General features: G+C 39.2%; 1 protein-coding gene across 1 annotated transcript in view; it reads right to left on the bottom strand.

The window, feature by feature from the left end:
- Positions 1 to 1,128: 1,128 nt before the first annotated feature.
- The window catches only part of dnah2 (dynein, axonemal, heavy chain 2), a gene marked incomplete at its 5' end in the record, with an annotated part of 165,133 nt that continues 151,192 nt past the window's right edge, over positions 1,129 to 15,069 (bottom strand). The window contains 7 exons of the mRNA XM_081349604.1: positions 1,129 to 1,508; positions 4,403 to 4,553; positions 5,945 to 6,019; positions 9,040 to 9,216; positions 12,623 to 12,737; positions 12,829 to 12,980; positions 13,059 to 13,293. Coding sequence (XP_081205730.1) covers positions 1,354 to 1,508; positions 4,403 to 4,553; positions 5,945 to 6,019; positions 9,040 to 9,216; positions 12,623 to 12,737; positions 12,829 to 12,980; positions 13,059 to 13,293 — 1,060 coding nt within the window. The 3' untranslated portion in view covers positions 1,129 to 1,353. The remainder of the gene's footprint in view (positions 1,509 to 4,402; positions 4,554 to 5,944; positions 6,020 to 9,039; positions 9,217 to 12,622; positions 12,738 to 12,828; positions 12,981 to 13,058; positions 13,294 to 15,069) is intronic.

Genomic DNA, 15,069 nt, shown 5'->3' with positions numbered 1-15,069 from the left:
AATTAGGATTCTATACCAAGTGCAATAACAATTCCGTCCAACTTTTTACTTATTACTATTACTTTATGTATTAAAATCTAACAAGTCGTTGAAGAATAGTTCTTTGCAGCCTTAAACACACATCCGTACATAATATACACTGCATGGTCAAAAACAAGTCACTGTTTGGATTTAAATAGGCAAATGCTTAAGAGTCTATGATTGGATCATTATTGCTGTGATTATGATGTTTCTAGCATGTTATATGTTTGGCATCAGTTCGTGTGTAGATTTCATTTCTTAAACAAGCATGTAGGAAGACACATCATGGCCATATTCCAGGATGACAATGTCAGGATTCATCAGGCTCAAACTGTGAAAGAATGGTTGTGAGGAGCATGAAGAATCAGTTTCACACATGAATCGGCTTCTCTGAGTCCAGACCTCAAACTCATTGGACGTCTTTGGGATGTGCTGGAGGAGACTTTACAGAGTGCTGGACTTTTGCATTGTCAATACAAGATCTTGACCAAAAATTGGTACCACACACACACACACACACACACACACACACACACACACACACACACACAGTCTGCTGTACTACTAGAAAAGTGTACTTGACACTTAATACATTTTTGAGCATAATCTTCTTTCAAAAACAACAGTAGTGTAAATATTATACAGTATATGATGCCAAACTCTCACACTATTGATCATGGTTTTGAATATTGATATATGTGCCCTTTCCTTTAAATGCATTAATGCATATGACTAGTTAAAGGACGTCAGGAGCATCTTGATGTTACGTACCAAAGTCTATCTGAATCAAACAAACGGTCTAGAACAAATTCTAGAAAAAAAAAGGGAAGGTTTTCCTAAAAACTCAAATAGTCGAACATTTTCATGAAAAAATTATTGATTAATAAATGAAATGGCACTGAAGAAAGAAGAACATTCCTGAGATCTAAAAAGTAAATTCATCAACTGTAGCGCCACCTTTGGGTTGATTCTCACAAAATTTGATTGACAGCCTCTTGCTGATATCCTGCAGGCATGTCCTAAATTTCATGATGATTGGCCAATCTATTGGTTGTTAAAGTTTTTTATGTTTCGAAAATCTGCAACATCGCTGAATATAAAAATACTGAGATGTTTTGTCTGCTTTATTAAACACATTTTAATTAATTTACAACTCTGCACGTTCATAAAACATTGTGATGGGTTTTTCAGTATATGATTTAGCACATATTACATTCTCTTTTTAAATTACATTTACTCAGTGTGTAAGAGATAGTGACAAGTGCTTGTCATCTGTTGAACACACTGTATAAAATAAGAGTGATAATGAAGTGTCAGTGAAAGTGTGAGTGTTTAGCTATCAAGGCTCATGAGCAGAGCGGTTCCTCTCTTGATCCAGTGATCATAAGGCACAGCTCCAGACTTCAGATCAATGGCCACCACGAATGACGGGCGACCCGCACCATCAGACCGTACGGGGTAGTAGTAGCAGGGACAGGAGTACATATCTGCACACACACACACACACACACACACACACACGGTAAAGATATAGTTAAAAAAATGTTTTTCATTCAGAGGTCACACCACAACTATAACAACAAGGGCACAGAGAAACCAAATCAGTGCAATCACTTTCAGAACGATTGCTTTTCCAGCTGATGGACAATAAAAACATCGACAGCCAATCAGAATCCATCCTGCTTTCAGAGCTCGAGCATTTAAAGTGGCGCAGATATTAGAATAAACCGAACGAAATCGTCAGCTGGTGAGGACGCTAATACAGTCGTCATTATAGTTATCATTCTTGGTGTGAATGGGCCATAAAGGGTTAGTTCACCGAAAAATTGAAATTCTGTTATTAATTAATTGTCGTTCCAAACCCGTAAGACTTTCGTCATCTTCAGAACACAAATGAAGATCTTTCTTATGAAATCTGAGAGATTTCTGTCCCTCTGTCCCTCCGGGGCCATATACAGATCAGATGGAGGACCTGCACCTAAACACGACCACAACGCATCCCTGAAGTGTCAGCAGAGATTGTGTCAACTAGACTCTCCCCTGTGAAGGCCTCATCGACACGACAGCCATCGGCACTGATCCTCAACAAACCCGTCTCCACACCGGCGTGACTCCGATCTTCAACCAGATGAAACTGGATAATATTCTGATTGTTCCAAACCAGTCTGACTTCTGACCTGTAATGCTGCCTGAATCATAATCATACACTGTTCGTTCATTGGCCAGAGGAGAACTGGCCCCCGACTGAGCCTGGGTTCTCCCAAGGTTTTTCCTCCATTCTGCCACTGATGGAGTTTGGGTTCCTTGCCACTGTTCTGCCTGCATTGACACTATTAATTTAGAACTGAACTGAGCTGGACAATGACATCACGGTTTACTCCAGAGCGGCTATATATACAGTGCTATGCATAAGTTTAGACACCCATGCTAAAGTTGACTAAAAAGAGGAATAAAAAATCATCTTTTGGAAATTGAACTTAATGCCTTAATTCAAAAAATGAGGAAAAATCCAACCTTTAAGGACACCAATTTTCTTTGTGAATGAATAATGTATCGTAAATAAATAAATGTTCTTCCTTAAAATACAGGGTGCATAAGTTTGGACACCCCTATGTTAAATTCCCATAGAGGCAGACAGATTTTTATTTTTAAAGGCCCGTTACTTCATGGATCCAGGATACTATGCATCCTGATAAAGTTCCATTGGCCTTTGGAATTAAAATAGCCACACATCATCACACACCCTTCACCATACCTAGAGACTGGCATGGTTTTATTTCAGTTAGCCTAAATAGCTGGTTTGATTTGCATTGAGAGATGATCTTATGGAAAGTACTCCATGCCAGTCTCTAGGTATGGTGAAGGCTATGTTATGATGTGGGGCTATTTTAATTCCAAAGGCCAAGGGAACTTTATCAGGATGCATAGTATCCTGGATCCATGAAGTAACGGGCCTTTAAAAATAAAAATCTGCCTGCCTCTATGGGAATTTAGCATAGGGGTGTCCAAACTTATGCACCCTGTATTTTAAGGAAGAACATTTATTTATTTGCGATACATTATTCTTTCACAAAGAAAATTGGTGTCCTTAAAGGTTGGATTTTTCCTAATTTTTTAATTAAGGCATTAAGTTCAATTTCCAAAAGGTGATTTTTTATTCCTCTTTTTAGTCAACTTTAGCATGGGTGTCTAAACTTATGCATAGCACTGTGTGTATATATATATATATATATATATATATATATATATAATGAACTAAATTAATAACTTTTTTTAAAACAAAAATGAAACATTACCTTTTTCAATTGCGTAGTGCACTTGTTCGCTTAATTTCCACAGTTACGGAGTTTCCTTTGTTGTGCCTTTCTCGTTTTGCTATTATGGTAAAGATGAATTATTTTGTGCTAGCTATGAGAGGGAGCAATTCACCTCTACTCCAAGAAAATCAAACCCGCCTCCTCCTTTGTCAAGTATTGGATCTGAATCAGATCGGTAAAGTGAAAATTTTCCTGTCGTAAGATGTTTATATTATGTTATATTATAACACGTTTATGCATAACAGGGATTCCGTTCATACACCGTTTATTTCATAGCACTATGATTGTTATTTGTTTGTACAAAATAACTGCTCTTCTATGATTTGATATGATATGATAAGTGATCGTTAGATTTAATCAGCGCGATTTACTGCAATGCATTTTTCCCATAAGTTAATCAGAACAAAAGTGGATGTTACTTACTTGTACAGACGTCATTTTCCGTTGAAAATTCTAATATTGGTCATACTTCCAAAAAGTATATTCTGTGATTCTGAATGCCCATATCCACACCGGCGCGGTGATTGACAGCCGCAAATCAGCTGTCAATCTGTGAAGCTGCTTTGAAACAATCTGTGTTGTAAAAAGCGCTATATAAATAAATGTGACTTGACTTGACTTTGAAGCTTCAAAAAGTGATCATAAAGCTAATCCATATGAATTAAGCTCTTTTGTCCAAATTTTCTGAAGAGTCTCGAACGCTTTATATGATGAACAGATTTAATGTAGGCTTTTATTCACATCTAAACATTGATCAGTGAACATAAACAGAAGCTCAACCGAACCAGCTTGATGAACAAACTCCATTGGTTCTTGCTGAAGCTCAAACGTGCCGAGTAACACGAGAATGAACGATCTCTTGATGAACTTTTTGAAGTGTCAAAGTGTCAGTTGTGTGGCTGTCAATGGAGGGACAGAAACCTCTCAGATTTCATCCAAAAAAATCTTCATTTGTGTTCTGAAGATGAACGAAGTCTTACGGGTTTAGAACAACATGAGGGTGAGTAACCAATGACAGAATTTTCATTTTTGGGTGAACTATCCCTTTAAGACAGTGTACTCACTCTTGGCGACCCTCTTGCGGCTCTCCACGGGTTTGAAGTGGATGGTGGGCATGGGACAGACCAGCTGCATGGGCTTTGCCTCCACCAGACTGGCAGCTTTCTTATCCCAGCCTGCCCCCTCCAGATACAGCCCCTGGATGAGCACCCCATCCTGGAGGAGAGGGGGACAAGAGGTCGAGAGCAAAACAAAGTCATTGAGAGAGAGAGAGAGCATGAGGGAGTCTACAGTGCAAGAATTTAACTTGGAAACGAGACATAAGGGCTTTCACACTGCGCTTAACCCCGGGTTATCGTTGTTCTAAACACCGCTTTGCTTTTACCCCACGTTATGAAGCCCTGCTCCACATTGCAGCGCCAAACTTGTACAGTGTGAAGGTGGAAAGAAATTCAGTGTGTGAGAGAAAAAACGTCAAATGCTGGACAATTTGAGTGAAGAAGAGACCGTTTAATTTCCTTTTCCTTTATGGTCCGAAATGTCCATTCAGTATAAACTCGATAGTACAGTCGGCAATACAAGGATGAGCAATGCTAGAGCTTTTATAACAGGTTATATATATACTGTATAACATGTGGAGCTCAACAGTCTTTTGCTGCACATCAGAACTATATTCTTTGGTTTTACTTGTGATGAATGATTAAGGGAATTTGGCCTTTGTGTTTCCTCATATTTACACTCCTGTGAAACAAGAAGTCACGGCTGGACAATTTCATGTTCTTAGTCACCCGGTGTGCTAAAAAATACGCATAGATGAATGGGAATATACTTCAGAGATATTTTACTCATAAGAATTTCTAAGGGTGCCAACCAATAATTGTGGCCAACATGCATTGGAGAAAAACATTTATTTAATAATGTGATTTTCCCAACACTTTCAATTGTTTTACTTTTAATTAAAGGTTAACATTTTGTGATTTTTTGTTTAATGAAAGATCAAAAGGATAAACAATGCAGCTTTATTTTCATAGCGGCCTTTGCTCATATTTACCAAGGGTGGCAATATTAGTGGAGGACACTGTACACTTAATAATAACTTCAACTTATTACATTAAGAATCATTATGTAATGTAAACCTATTAGTTAAATGCATTTAAATAGTTATTAATTTAATGACATGCACTACCTCTGAAAAGTTTGGGGTCAGTAAGATTTTTTTTAAATATAACATTAATACTGTTATTCAGCGAGGATGCATTAAATTGAGTGACTATAAAGACATTTATAATGTTACAAGATTTTAGATAGAAATTATTACAAATAAATACTGTTCTTTTTAACTTCTATTAAAGAATCCTGAAAAAATGTATCATGGTTTTTACAAAAATATTAATCAGTGCAATCATTTTCAACACCGATAATCAGAAATGTTTCTTGAGCAGCAAATCAGCATATTAGAGTGATTTCTGATGGATCATGTGACACTGAAGACTGAAAGAGAGAGAGAGAGAGAGAGAGAGAGAGAGAGAGAGAGAGAGAGAGAGAGAGAGATGCAAATGTCAGGTGCATCAGCTCCTAATGGACAGCGGATGGCAGCAGTTACTCACCTTGGGAGGGAACAGCAGATTGTTGTCATCCACAGTAGTGACCGTGAACTCCCAGGATAGAGTGTCTACAGACACCTGCATAGAACACACAACACTGCTATCAGCATCACCTCTCCACACACGCATACAGATACACAACTGCCAAGATATGCCCACTCTGAGTGTATCCTCAGTTCTTCCTGGCCACCTGTCGGTGTGTGGGGACATTACACATTAGGACATTTGTTTTTCAGTCCATTTGCTGCAGAATTGGCTGCCCTGAAGCGTCGCAGGTGTCTCTTGATCATCAGATGCAGCTCATTTTGCTGGCGCGCTCCTTAAGGAACTGAGTGGCTGAGCAGAGTGTGTGAAACTCCTGTCTGCAGATCCCAAAAGGAATCGAGAATAAACATCATCACTGGGGCATTAGAGGGGTAATGGAGCAGGATTGCGCTGTGGCCCATGCAGAATGTCAGTGAATGTAATGCGGTAAGGATGTGTTACTGTGCATGTTTCTCAAATTAATTATAGACCGTTGATGTGGTGTGATTGAAAACCGTGTGTTTAAAAAATATATATTTTTGTGATGTTCTACTTTCGAGGTTTGAAATCGTAATTAGGAAGTGACATTGATTTTGTTCAGAATAAAATGAGCACGTGGGGCAATTCTCTTTCACTCCTTTTGAATTCCCAAGAAGCTAGTGCACGAAAATGAAGTGCAAAGGACAGACATTATGTGTGCAATAGTTGCTTTATCTGTGTATTTTATCATTCTTGTGTTTCCACGGAGAATGATGGGAACTGGAGCTTAGTCACACACTTAAGTTGCTTTTCCACTGTCAGGCTCTTTGGAATCTAATACAAATGCGTCAGTCATTGCCTTGATAACACAAGAGTTTACAGACGGCATGAGATGTAAATAGCGACCACGTTATGGAACATGATTGATATTTCTTTTAATTTTATTATTAACTTGTGTTTAGGTTGCTGAAATTGCATGCTTGGCCAGCTACAAAGAAACTGGTATCAGGAAACAGACAAGTGACCAATCCTGAGATTTCCGGGCAGACTACAGTAGATTTAGTTGACTAGAATCTAAAGGGTTTAGATAAATTATAATGCATCAATTAAGCATTTCTCTAAAATGTCCAAACTCATTTTATACTCCTGGAGAAAACATCTATTAACCTGTTAATATGAATAAGATTAAGGTCTGAACATGCAATACAGACACAGATTTAACTGCTGGAACATATAGTATGTCTGTATTTATCTTAAAATTAAATAAAACAACTTCATTCTTTCAAGCAGACATATTTATTTGTATAAACTAAAAATAGATTTATCCTTATTGAAACCATTAATGTTATTCAGTAAAGAACATTGAGGGCCCTATCTTGCACCCAGCGCAATTGACTTTGTACACCGACGCATGTATCATTCCTATTTTGCACCCGCGCAAAGCGCGCTTTTCCCCCCACAGAAGCACGTCGCTAAACTAGGGAATGAACTTGCGCTCCCTGGGCGGTTCAGCGCAAAAAAGGAGGCGTGTTCCAGCGCAAACGTTCCTTCATGCTATTTTGCAGGTTTAGAAAACAATTGCGCTACTAACCAGGAAAAAATAGTTTAAAGTCAGTGGCGCGTTGCGCATGTTATTCATATGCTATTTTAAGGGCGCATGCTTGGCCATAATCAATGTAGCGTGTGCACAACGAGCACTTTGATTCTCTCATCTACACAGAAGCAGCAGTTTTCATTTTTGCAAATCATACATTATTACGATAGATAGATAGATAGATCTTAAAGGGAATGTGAGATGACGCTCTGATTGGTTTATTTCACGTTACGCCCAAACCACACCTATGAGTAATGAAGCTACTTCAGACCAACCCATTTTAGGTTTGCGCCTGGCGCAAGAGTCATTTATCCCGCCGGGAAAATAGCAACAGCGCCAAGACCCGCCCACAAAGTTACTTGCGCTTTGCGCTTTGACACTTGCGTTTCAGATCGTTAAAATAGGGCCCTGAGTGTTTTTCTCTTTTTCCTTTTGTTATTTGATTAACATTAATGATGGACAGCAGCAGGTTTACTAGGCTACTGTCTCTTTAAGGCCGAATGCACAAATCCAATACACTGACCCGATAATCTCTCATATCCATATCCGATATTCTCCCAACTGTTTACGTTCACATAAGACATAACCAATATTTTGACATAATTTTATGTCATTTTATGTATTTGTCCAAGTGTGAAAGAGGGCTTAATTCAGTACTCGTGCACTAAGAGGCGGAATTGAGCTGAACTGAATTGAGCTCTTTCGCGTCGTCACGCTTTCTCACATTTATCCAGTTCTGATTGGATCTCATTCCAAATCGTTCCTCCCTAACATTTTCATCTCGTTTTTATTCATTGACAAAAAAAGTCAATAGATTTTCGTCATTCAAAACAGTTATATAAAAATATATATATATATTTAGTTATCTCGTTTGTCGGTGAAAAAATGTCGTTGACCAAAATTATGATGAAAATTATCTGTCAACGAAATAAACACTATGTTAAACCCCACTGAATTTATTACATGGACAAAAACAGTTCAAACATTCTTCAAAAAATATTGTCTTCTGTGTTCTGCAAAAGAAAGTCAGTCATACAGGTTTGGAACAACATGAGGGAAATGGGTGAATTATTCCATTAACTTGGAATGATTGGAAAGACAGGGCTTCAAGAAAACCCAGAGTTTCTTACTGATGAATATATATTTTAGTCAACTGATGGTTACACTGCCATTCAAAGATTTGGGATTCTTTTAAATGTTTTTGAAAGAAATCTATTCTCTTATTCAGGATTCTTTGATTAAAAGAAAGTTTAATAGAACAGCAAATTGTACTAACGTTTGATCAATTGAATGTGTCCTTGCTGAATAAAAGTATTCATTTCTTTAACAACAACATCAAATGTTTGAACAGTAATGTATCTTTGATTGAGCACTCTCTAGTGTGTGTGACTTTAAAAGGACACTAAAGAGTCTTCACCACGTGTGTTTGACGTCCTGCACATGTGAATATGTATGAGCCTCATGATGTGTTGTCGAGCTTGTGTGTGTGTGCGCGTCTCACGTTGTTCTGTCGTGCAGAGCTCTGTAGTACGGCGGTGAGGAAGCCCGTTGGGAAGGTAAACCCAGACAGCCAGAAGCGGACAGGAGGGTGAGCGGTTTGTGCCCAGCGAGCGAACTGCTCCACACGCTGGCACAGGTCCCGTGTCCACGACGCCAAGGGCTTCAGAGACGGGTACGCCTGAGGAGAGAGAGCGTTACTGAAGCCAGTCTTGTTGAGTGGTGTAATTAATGATCGTCCTGTTCTGTAACAGTATTTGCTCAGAGCAGGAATTTGACATCAGATGAATGAAATCTAGTAAAGGGCAAAACATCAACTTCAAACGGCACAAAATAGCTCAGTGACATCTATCTCCGCTTACAGTACGGCCTTTCATTGCGCATTGTGTAATTCAGAGTTCAGTTTATGAGAACTGCCACTCAAGGCCATTGAGGAGGACACAAAAGAAGAGTTTCTGTTGGTTTGGATGAGATGCATTACTGTCTGTCATGAATGTCTTGAGTGACTGAACCACAGAATGCTTAAAAGACATTTAAACAAATCTTACAAATCGAGCAATTAAACTAACATAAATCTGACGGTGCAGAACAGTATGGTCCAATGTTTTCTGGAATTCTAGGGACACAGGAAATTGCTTAGCCTTCAGTGTTATTTTTGGTGTTCAAAGAACAAAGATATTTGGATTTGATAGGAAAAGAAAAATCAAACGTGAGCATGGCTTGTGCCAAAGGAATTTGCATTTCAAACGCAATGGCTGCCACACAGCACTAGGAAATACTCACGATTAGTTTCATTTCACACTGTGCCATAAAAAAAAAAAAACCTTCATGCATTTAGGTTCTCGCTGGCATGAAAATGAGAGCGTTTTGAGATATTCTAGGCGGAATAAATGCTGTCACTTTTACCCTTTGAAACGGAGACAAAAAGTGATATAAGCGAGGATAAAAGGTTGCGAGTATCCGCTGATGTTTGAATCTGATCTAGCACTCAAGAGCAGACTCAGACCCAAACTTTCCTGCCACCCACGCACCAAATGGAAGATGTGAATGAAAATTAGGTGCCCTAAATAATCAACCAAACCCTTGGTGCCACAATGCAGCACAGAGGCGGTATAAATGTGTTTAAAAATGAATCACGATCGTGGGAACAAGTGTATGATGCCCATTGTTGATCTTCATAACTAGGCGTTTAAAGACAAATCTGCTGAAGTGCCCACATTTTCAGCACCACTGAACAACGACTGGGAGGAAAAAAAAGAATATAGACTCTTATTGACATTGAGTTAACATTACGGGCACAGAAACTGATGAATGGTGCATAAATTAATTTGCTTTTATTAACATAATGCTGTGCTTTCCACATGATTGCTTGAACTCCTGAGCTTGAAATATGACTGAAATAAAGCTCGCCAACTAAGTCTATCTATCTATCTATCTATCTATCTATCTATCTATCAGAAATGGGCTTTCACAGTTTGGGAACCACTGATCCCAGGTCAGTAAAAAGGGACACCAGATCCAATAAACGATGTGAGTGTTATCTTTCAATAGCCTTTAGGTCACAACAGGTTATGTCAACAGTGTCAAAGTGACACATGAGGCCCAACACCTCCACCACTCACAGGACAGCAGTTATAAAGAGCACGAAAAGAAGGGAAGATGAGAGGAAGAGCAGAGAGTCAGCAGCAAATGAAAGTCATATCTCAGCAGAGATACAACGAGTCACTGCCAAAATATAACAGTGGACAGAGACAGAGGAACTGTGCGTTCAGTGATAAAGATAGGCTGATGGATGGAGAGGGAAAAAAAGAGAGAAAGAGAAAGACAGTAATGAGGCACCGCAGATGGCAGAAGGATAGTCCCAGCTGGAGAGGAAGTCTTAATGGATGCTCTCCACTTATTTTGTAAAAGAGGGGCAGAAAGACGGAGGAAGAGACAGAATAGAGGGATGGCTAGATTGGCGTTTGGATCAGTATATAGGCCATACGCTTATTGAGGATCTTCAAGTAAACATGGTTTTGTTTATTTTGCTTATTTGAGTGAAATTACCCTTAGCAATGAACCAAGAAGCCTGCGCACGCACACACACACACACACACACACACACACACACACACACACACACACACACACACACACACACACACACACACACACACACACACACACACACACACACACACACACACACACACACACACAGAGTATAATAAGGCTGTACTGCATCACACAAGGTCTAACGCACACAGACTGGCCTTGTTGACCTTAGCACACACACACGAAAGCATTAGTACCACGTTATGCGGACCGAGGCCTGTGTAGTCTTGACATGATAAGCAGCTCTCATTCAATAACAAACGAGCAGAGTGTTTAAACTCAAGGTGAGTGTGTGTGTGTTTAATCCACTAAATGTTGCTCTGTTCACCTCATCCTTCACAGAGCATTCCTCTCAACCATTCATTCACACACTCCTGATGCTCTCTGCTAAACTCACACCTCTGACCTTACAGCCCACTTTCACACACTCATGCAGGGCTGTATTACAACTACAACATGACCTGGTGTGTGTGATTCATAGTTATAAGCACTGTTCCAAAACCCAGTGAGATGCTTACATAGATAGAATTTCAAAGGGAGCTTTGGGAGCATATGTTACTCTATAAGGTAACTTGCTTTGGTCAAATTGTAAGCAGAGCATGTATTCTGTGCAGAGAAGGCAAGCCCAGATAGACAGTATATACACTTCCATTCAAAAGTTTGGGGTAAGATTGTTTTGTGTGAAAGCAAACAAACTTGTATTCATCATGGCTGCACGAGAAGATGATGAGATGACACCAGTGTAAACAAACGATAACAGTGACTACATCAACAAGCAATATCGCTGATGAAAATAGACAAGGCTAAAATGTAGATACAAATAAAGACATTACCAAAATCTCTCTTTGTTTTTGTGGAATAAAAAAAGGGCACAAAATATTACAGATTTACTTCATTTTTTTAACTTGAACTTTTTAACAATCTTCCACGAGCGTTCATGTTTGCGGTTGCCAGATTGTCAAGAGTTTAAATCCCCTAATCAGACCTTTTCTGTTAAAAGGATAAATTTCCTCCCAGTGTTTTACTTAACCTTTGCAATATGGCAACCATCTGCACGCCACCGATGATCTGAAAACACAGACAAACAACATGACAAACTGTCATGAGCCGCTTGCGCTGTTTGCTGCAACTAAATCTGCCATCAAACCTTCTCAGTGATGAACTGTAATAAATCCAAACATGAATGTAATTCGGAATTACTAGAATTACTAATATGAATTTCACCATTTTCATTTTTGAGAGAAGTTTCTTGTCTTGTCAAGTTTTCATAATGTAGAGAAAATGTGTTCATTTATATCAGTACACAAGATAAGGTCAAATAAACCATGCGAATGAGTTGACATTCTCTTGATTTGTGCTCATAGGTCAAAGTGCAATAAACAAAATCAGGACAAGGGAGGAAGGCAGTCAGACAGACAGACTGATATAGATTGACTGACAGACAGCAAATTAATTTCTGTTACGAGGCTGTCTATAGTGTCGTCCTTTACCTTTTCCCAGAGAGAAGGCACACGGGCATCGTGGATACAGTGAAATATCTCCTCTAGACTGCTGGACATCACAACCAGACCTTTAATGCCTTTCTCCAGCTCTAACAGAGACAATCTACACACATCAACACTCCAGGGTTAGCATTTCAATATTGATATATGACTTTTACACACACTCACGCACGCACACAAACACAAACACAGACCTGATGGTGTGCAGCAGTGTGTTGTATCTCTGAATCTCCTGCAGCAGTACTACATTCAGAGGTGAAAGGTCATCCTTCAGCAACTTCCTAGTCCCCTCATAGTCTATCTCAGCGGGAATCCTTTGCAGAACATCAGCAGAAAGTTCCAACACCTAAAAACACAGTTACACATTCAATTCTAAGTGTCACATACGCCGAAAGTAATAAGCGTATGCACAGGTTATACACACCTTGTCTTCCCTGCTGGCTCCACTGGTGTTGGCGTCAGTGCTGGTGACTTGTGGCTGCAGAGACAGCAGTGTGTGGAAGAGGGTTCGAGCCTCAGTGATCTGGCTGGCGATGTCAGCATTCGGGTGTTGCCCGAATAGTTCTGGATGCTCCAGTGCTGGCAAATGACCAATGAAGTCCAGATATGAGGCCTGAGGTCCATCACGAGGAACATAGTAATGTACCAAGGAGGAGACCCTACACACACAACAAACAAACAGAACAAACAAGACTTTGGGCCAGATTTACTAAACAGGGCAAATTAGCGTGAAAGCGCAATTACATAGAAGCGCCGATGGGAGTGGAAAGTTCTGCAGATGATCTACTGACGACGCACATATTATAAAACACAGACGCAGCAAATCATTTCAATAATGACCAACGCAATCTACCAAGAGCAGCGCAGATTAGAGTAGGGTCGCAAACAAGCAGATAATCAGGTGCGGGTGATCTACTAACAACACAGGCGCAAAATGGGTTAAACATGCTTTTTTTTGGGTGGTAAATAATGCTGCAAATACCAGTAAATTGACTACTGCAAACCTTAGTATTTAAGTACTAGGAATTATTAATCTAAATACTTTCATCCTTTAATTTTTGTGTCTGAAAGGGAATCTCCTACAGATGCATATGCAATAAGGTCAGGCGCAAAAATAACCCTGTGTATAAAAATAACCCAAAAACACTTAACCATAAGTGTGTGTGTGTTTGTTCATTTATATGTATACACACACAGTGCTGAGTAGTAACTGATTACATGTAATCTGGGTTACATAATCAGAATCCAGAAATTAAGTACTTTTTTAATCAGATTAAAAATGTGTAATGTAATGTATTATGTTACTAACTACAATTTTTGTCTTGAAATTTGGAATTAATAACTACCTACAATTTGTAAGGAGTCTACCCAGCACTATTTATTTATTATTATTAATATTAACACACGGTGCTGTAATATATAAATTACTAACACGTAAAGTACAATTAAAATAAAAACTGAAAATATATCAATATAACTAAGCCCATTCAAAATATTAATAACTATAATAATTGTATATTAGTACTACTAAAATAACACTGATTTGTGCATATGTTCTGCTTGTCTGTCATCAAGTTGCACTGTCTGCAATGAATAACTGTTGAATATGTTTCAACTTTGTGTCATTTAGCAAAGGATTTGTGTGAAAGGTTTAATACGCTAATGGTTTAAATGGCTCATAAAAATGATGTACGGTCATTTCATCACATTCCCAAAATAACACATTCTTCAGTTTTCATCTAGAGTTCATATGAAATACCAGAGTAGCAACATGTTTCGTCACTAAAACTTCCCAGATACTGTAATTACTGGCAATTTCTATTTCGCCCACCAAGTCCATGCTATTTCCTTTCTACTACTGCCTGAAACTTTAGAGCTGCCTCTGCTGTGCACTCAAGTCACCATGGAGGTACTGATTGAAGGTAATTATAGGATGTGGTTGCTATAGTAACAGATGTTCCATGCCGTGTTGCTGGGTCCTGGTTCCTGAAAGACCAGCCGACTGAGTCAGAGGAAGTGGAACACATTTAACACCAGACGCTACGAGATTCACGTTTCGGCCCCATGGGGGAGCTGTTGGTCTTTATTACATCAGAAGTGTGGCGGCTGAAGAGGACACACGGGAATCCTCACAGCAGGGCAGAGAGGGGTGTCAGGGATCAAAGGGTGCGTGTGTGTGATAGCTTGACATATATTCAATGCACAGTTTGTATGTAATCGAGTAATGAGAAGATCTGTCCGTGAGAGTGTGTGTGATTTTCTTGTGCTTTTGGAACCAGGCAAACAGTCCGGCCATATGGGGACGCTATATCTCTTCATTATATTCAAAACCTGTGACTAAGAGTGATGATCATACAAACACTAAAGTCATTGTACAGTGGACCGAATTGAGAGTACATTTGAAACTCTGTGTGTGGTTTACTACTGTAGTTTGG

This window comes from Scardinius erythrophthalmus (genome assembly GCF_964197995.2).
Source record: "Scardinius erythrophthalmus genome assembly, chromosome: 2".
NCBI lineage: Eukaryota > Metazoa > Chordata > Actinopteri > Cypriniformes > Leuciscidae > Scardinius > Scardinius erythrophthalmus.
The sequence above is the reverse complement of the archived record's forward strand: the minus strand, read 5'-3'. Positions and strand labels throughout refer to the sequence as shown.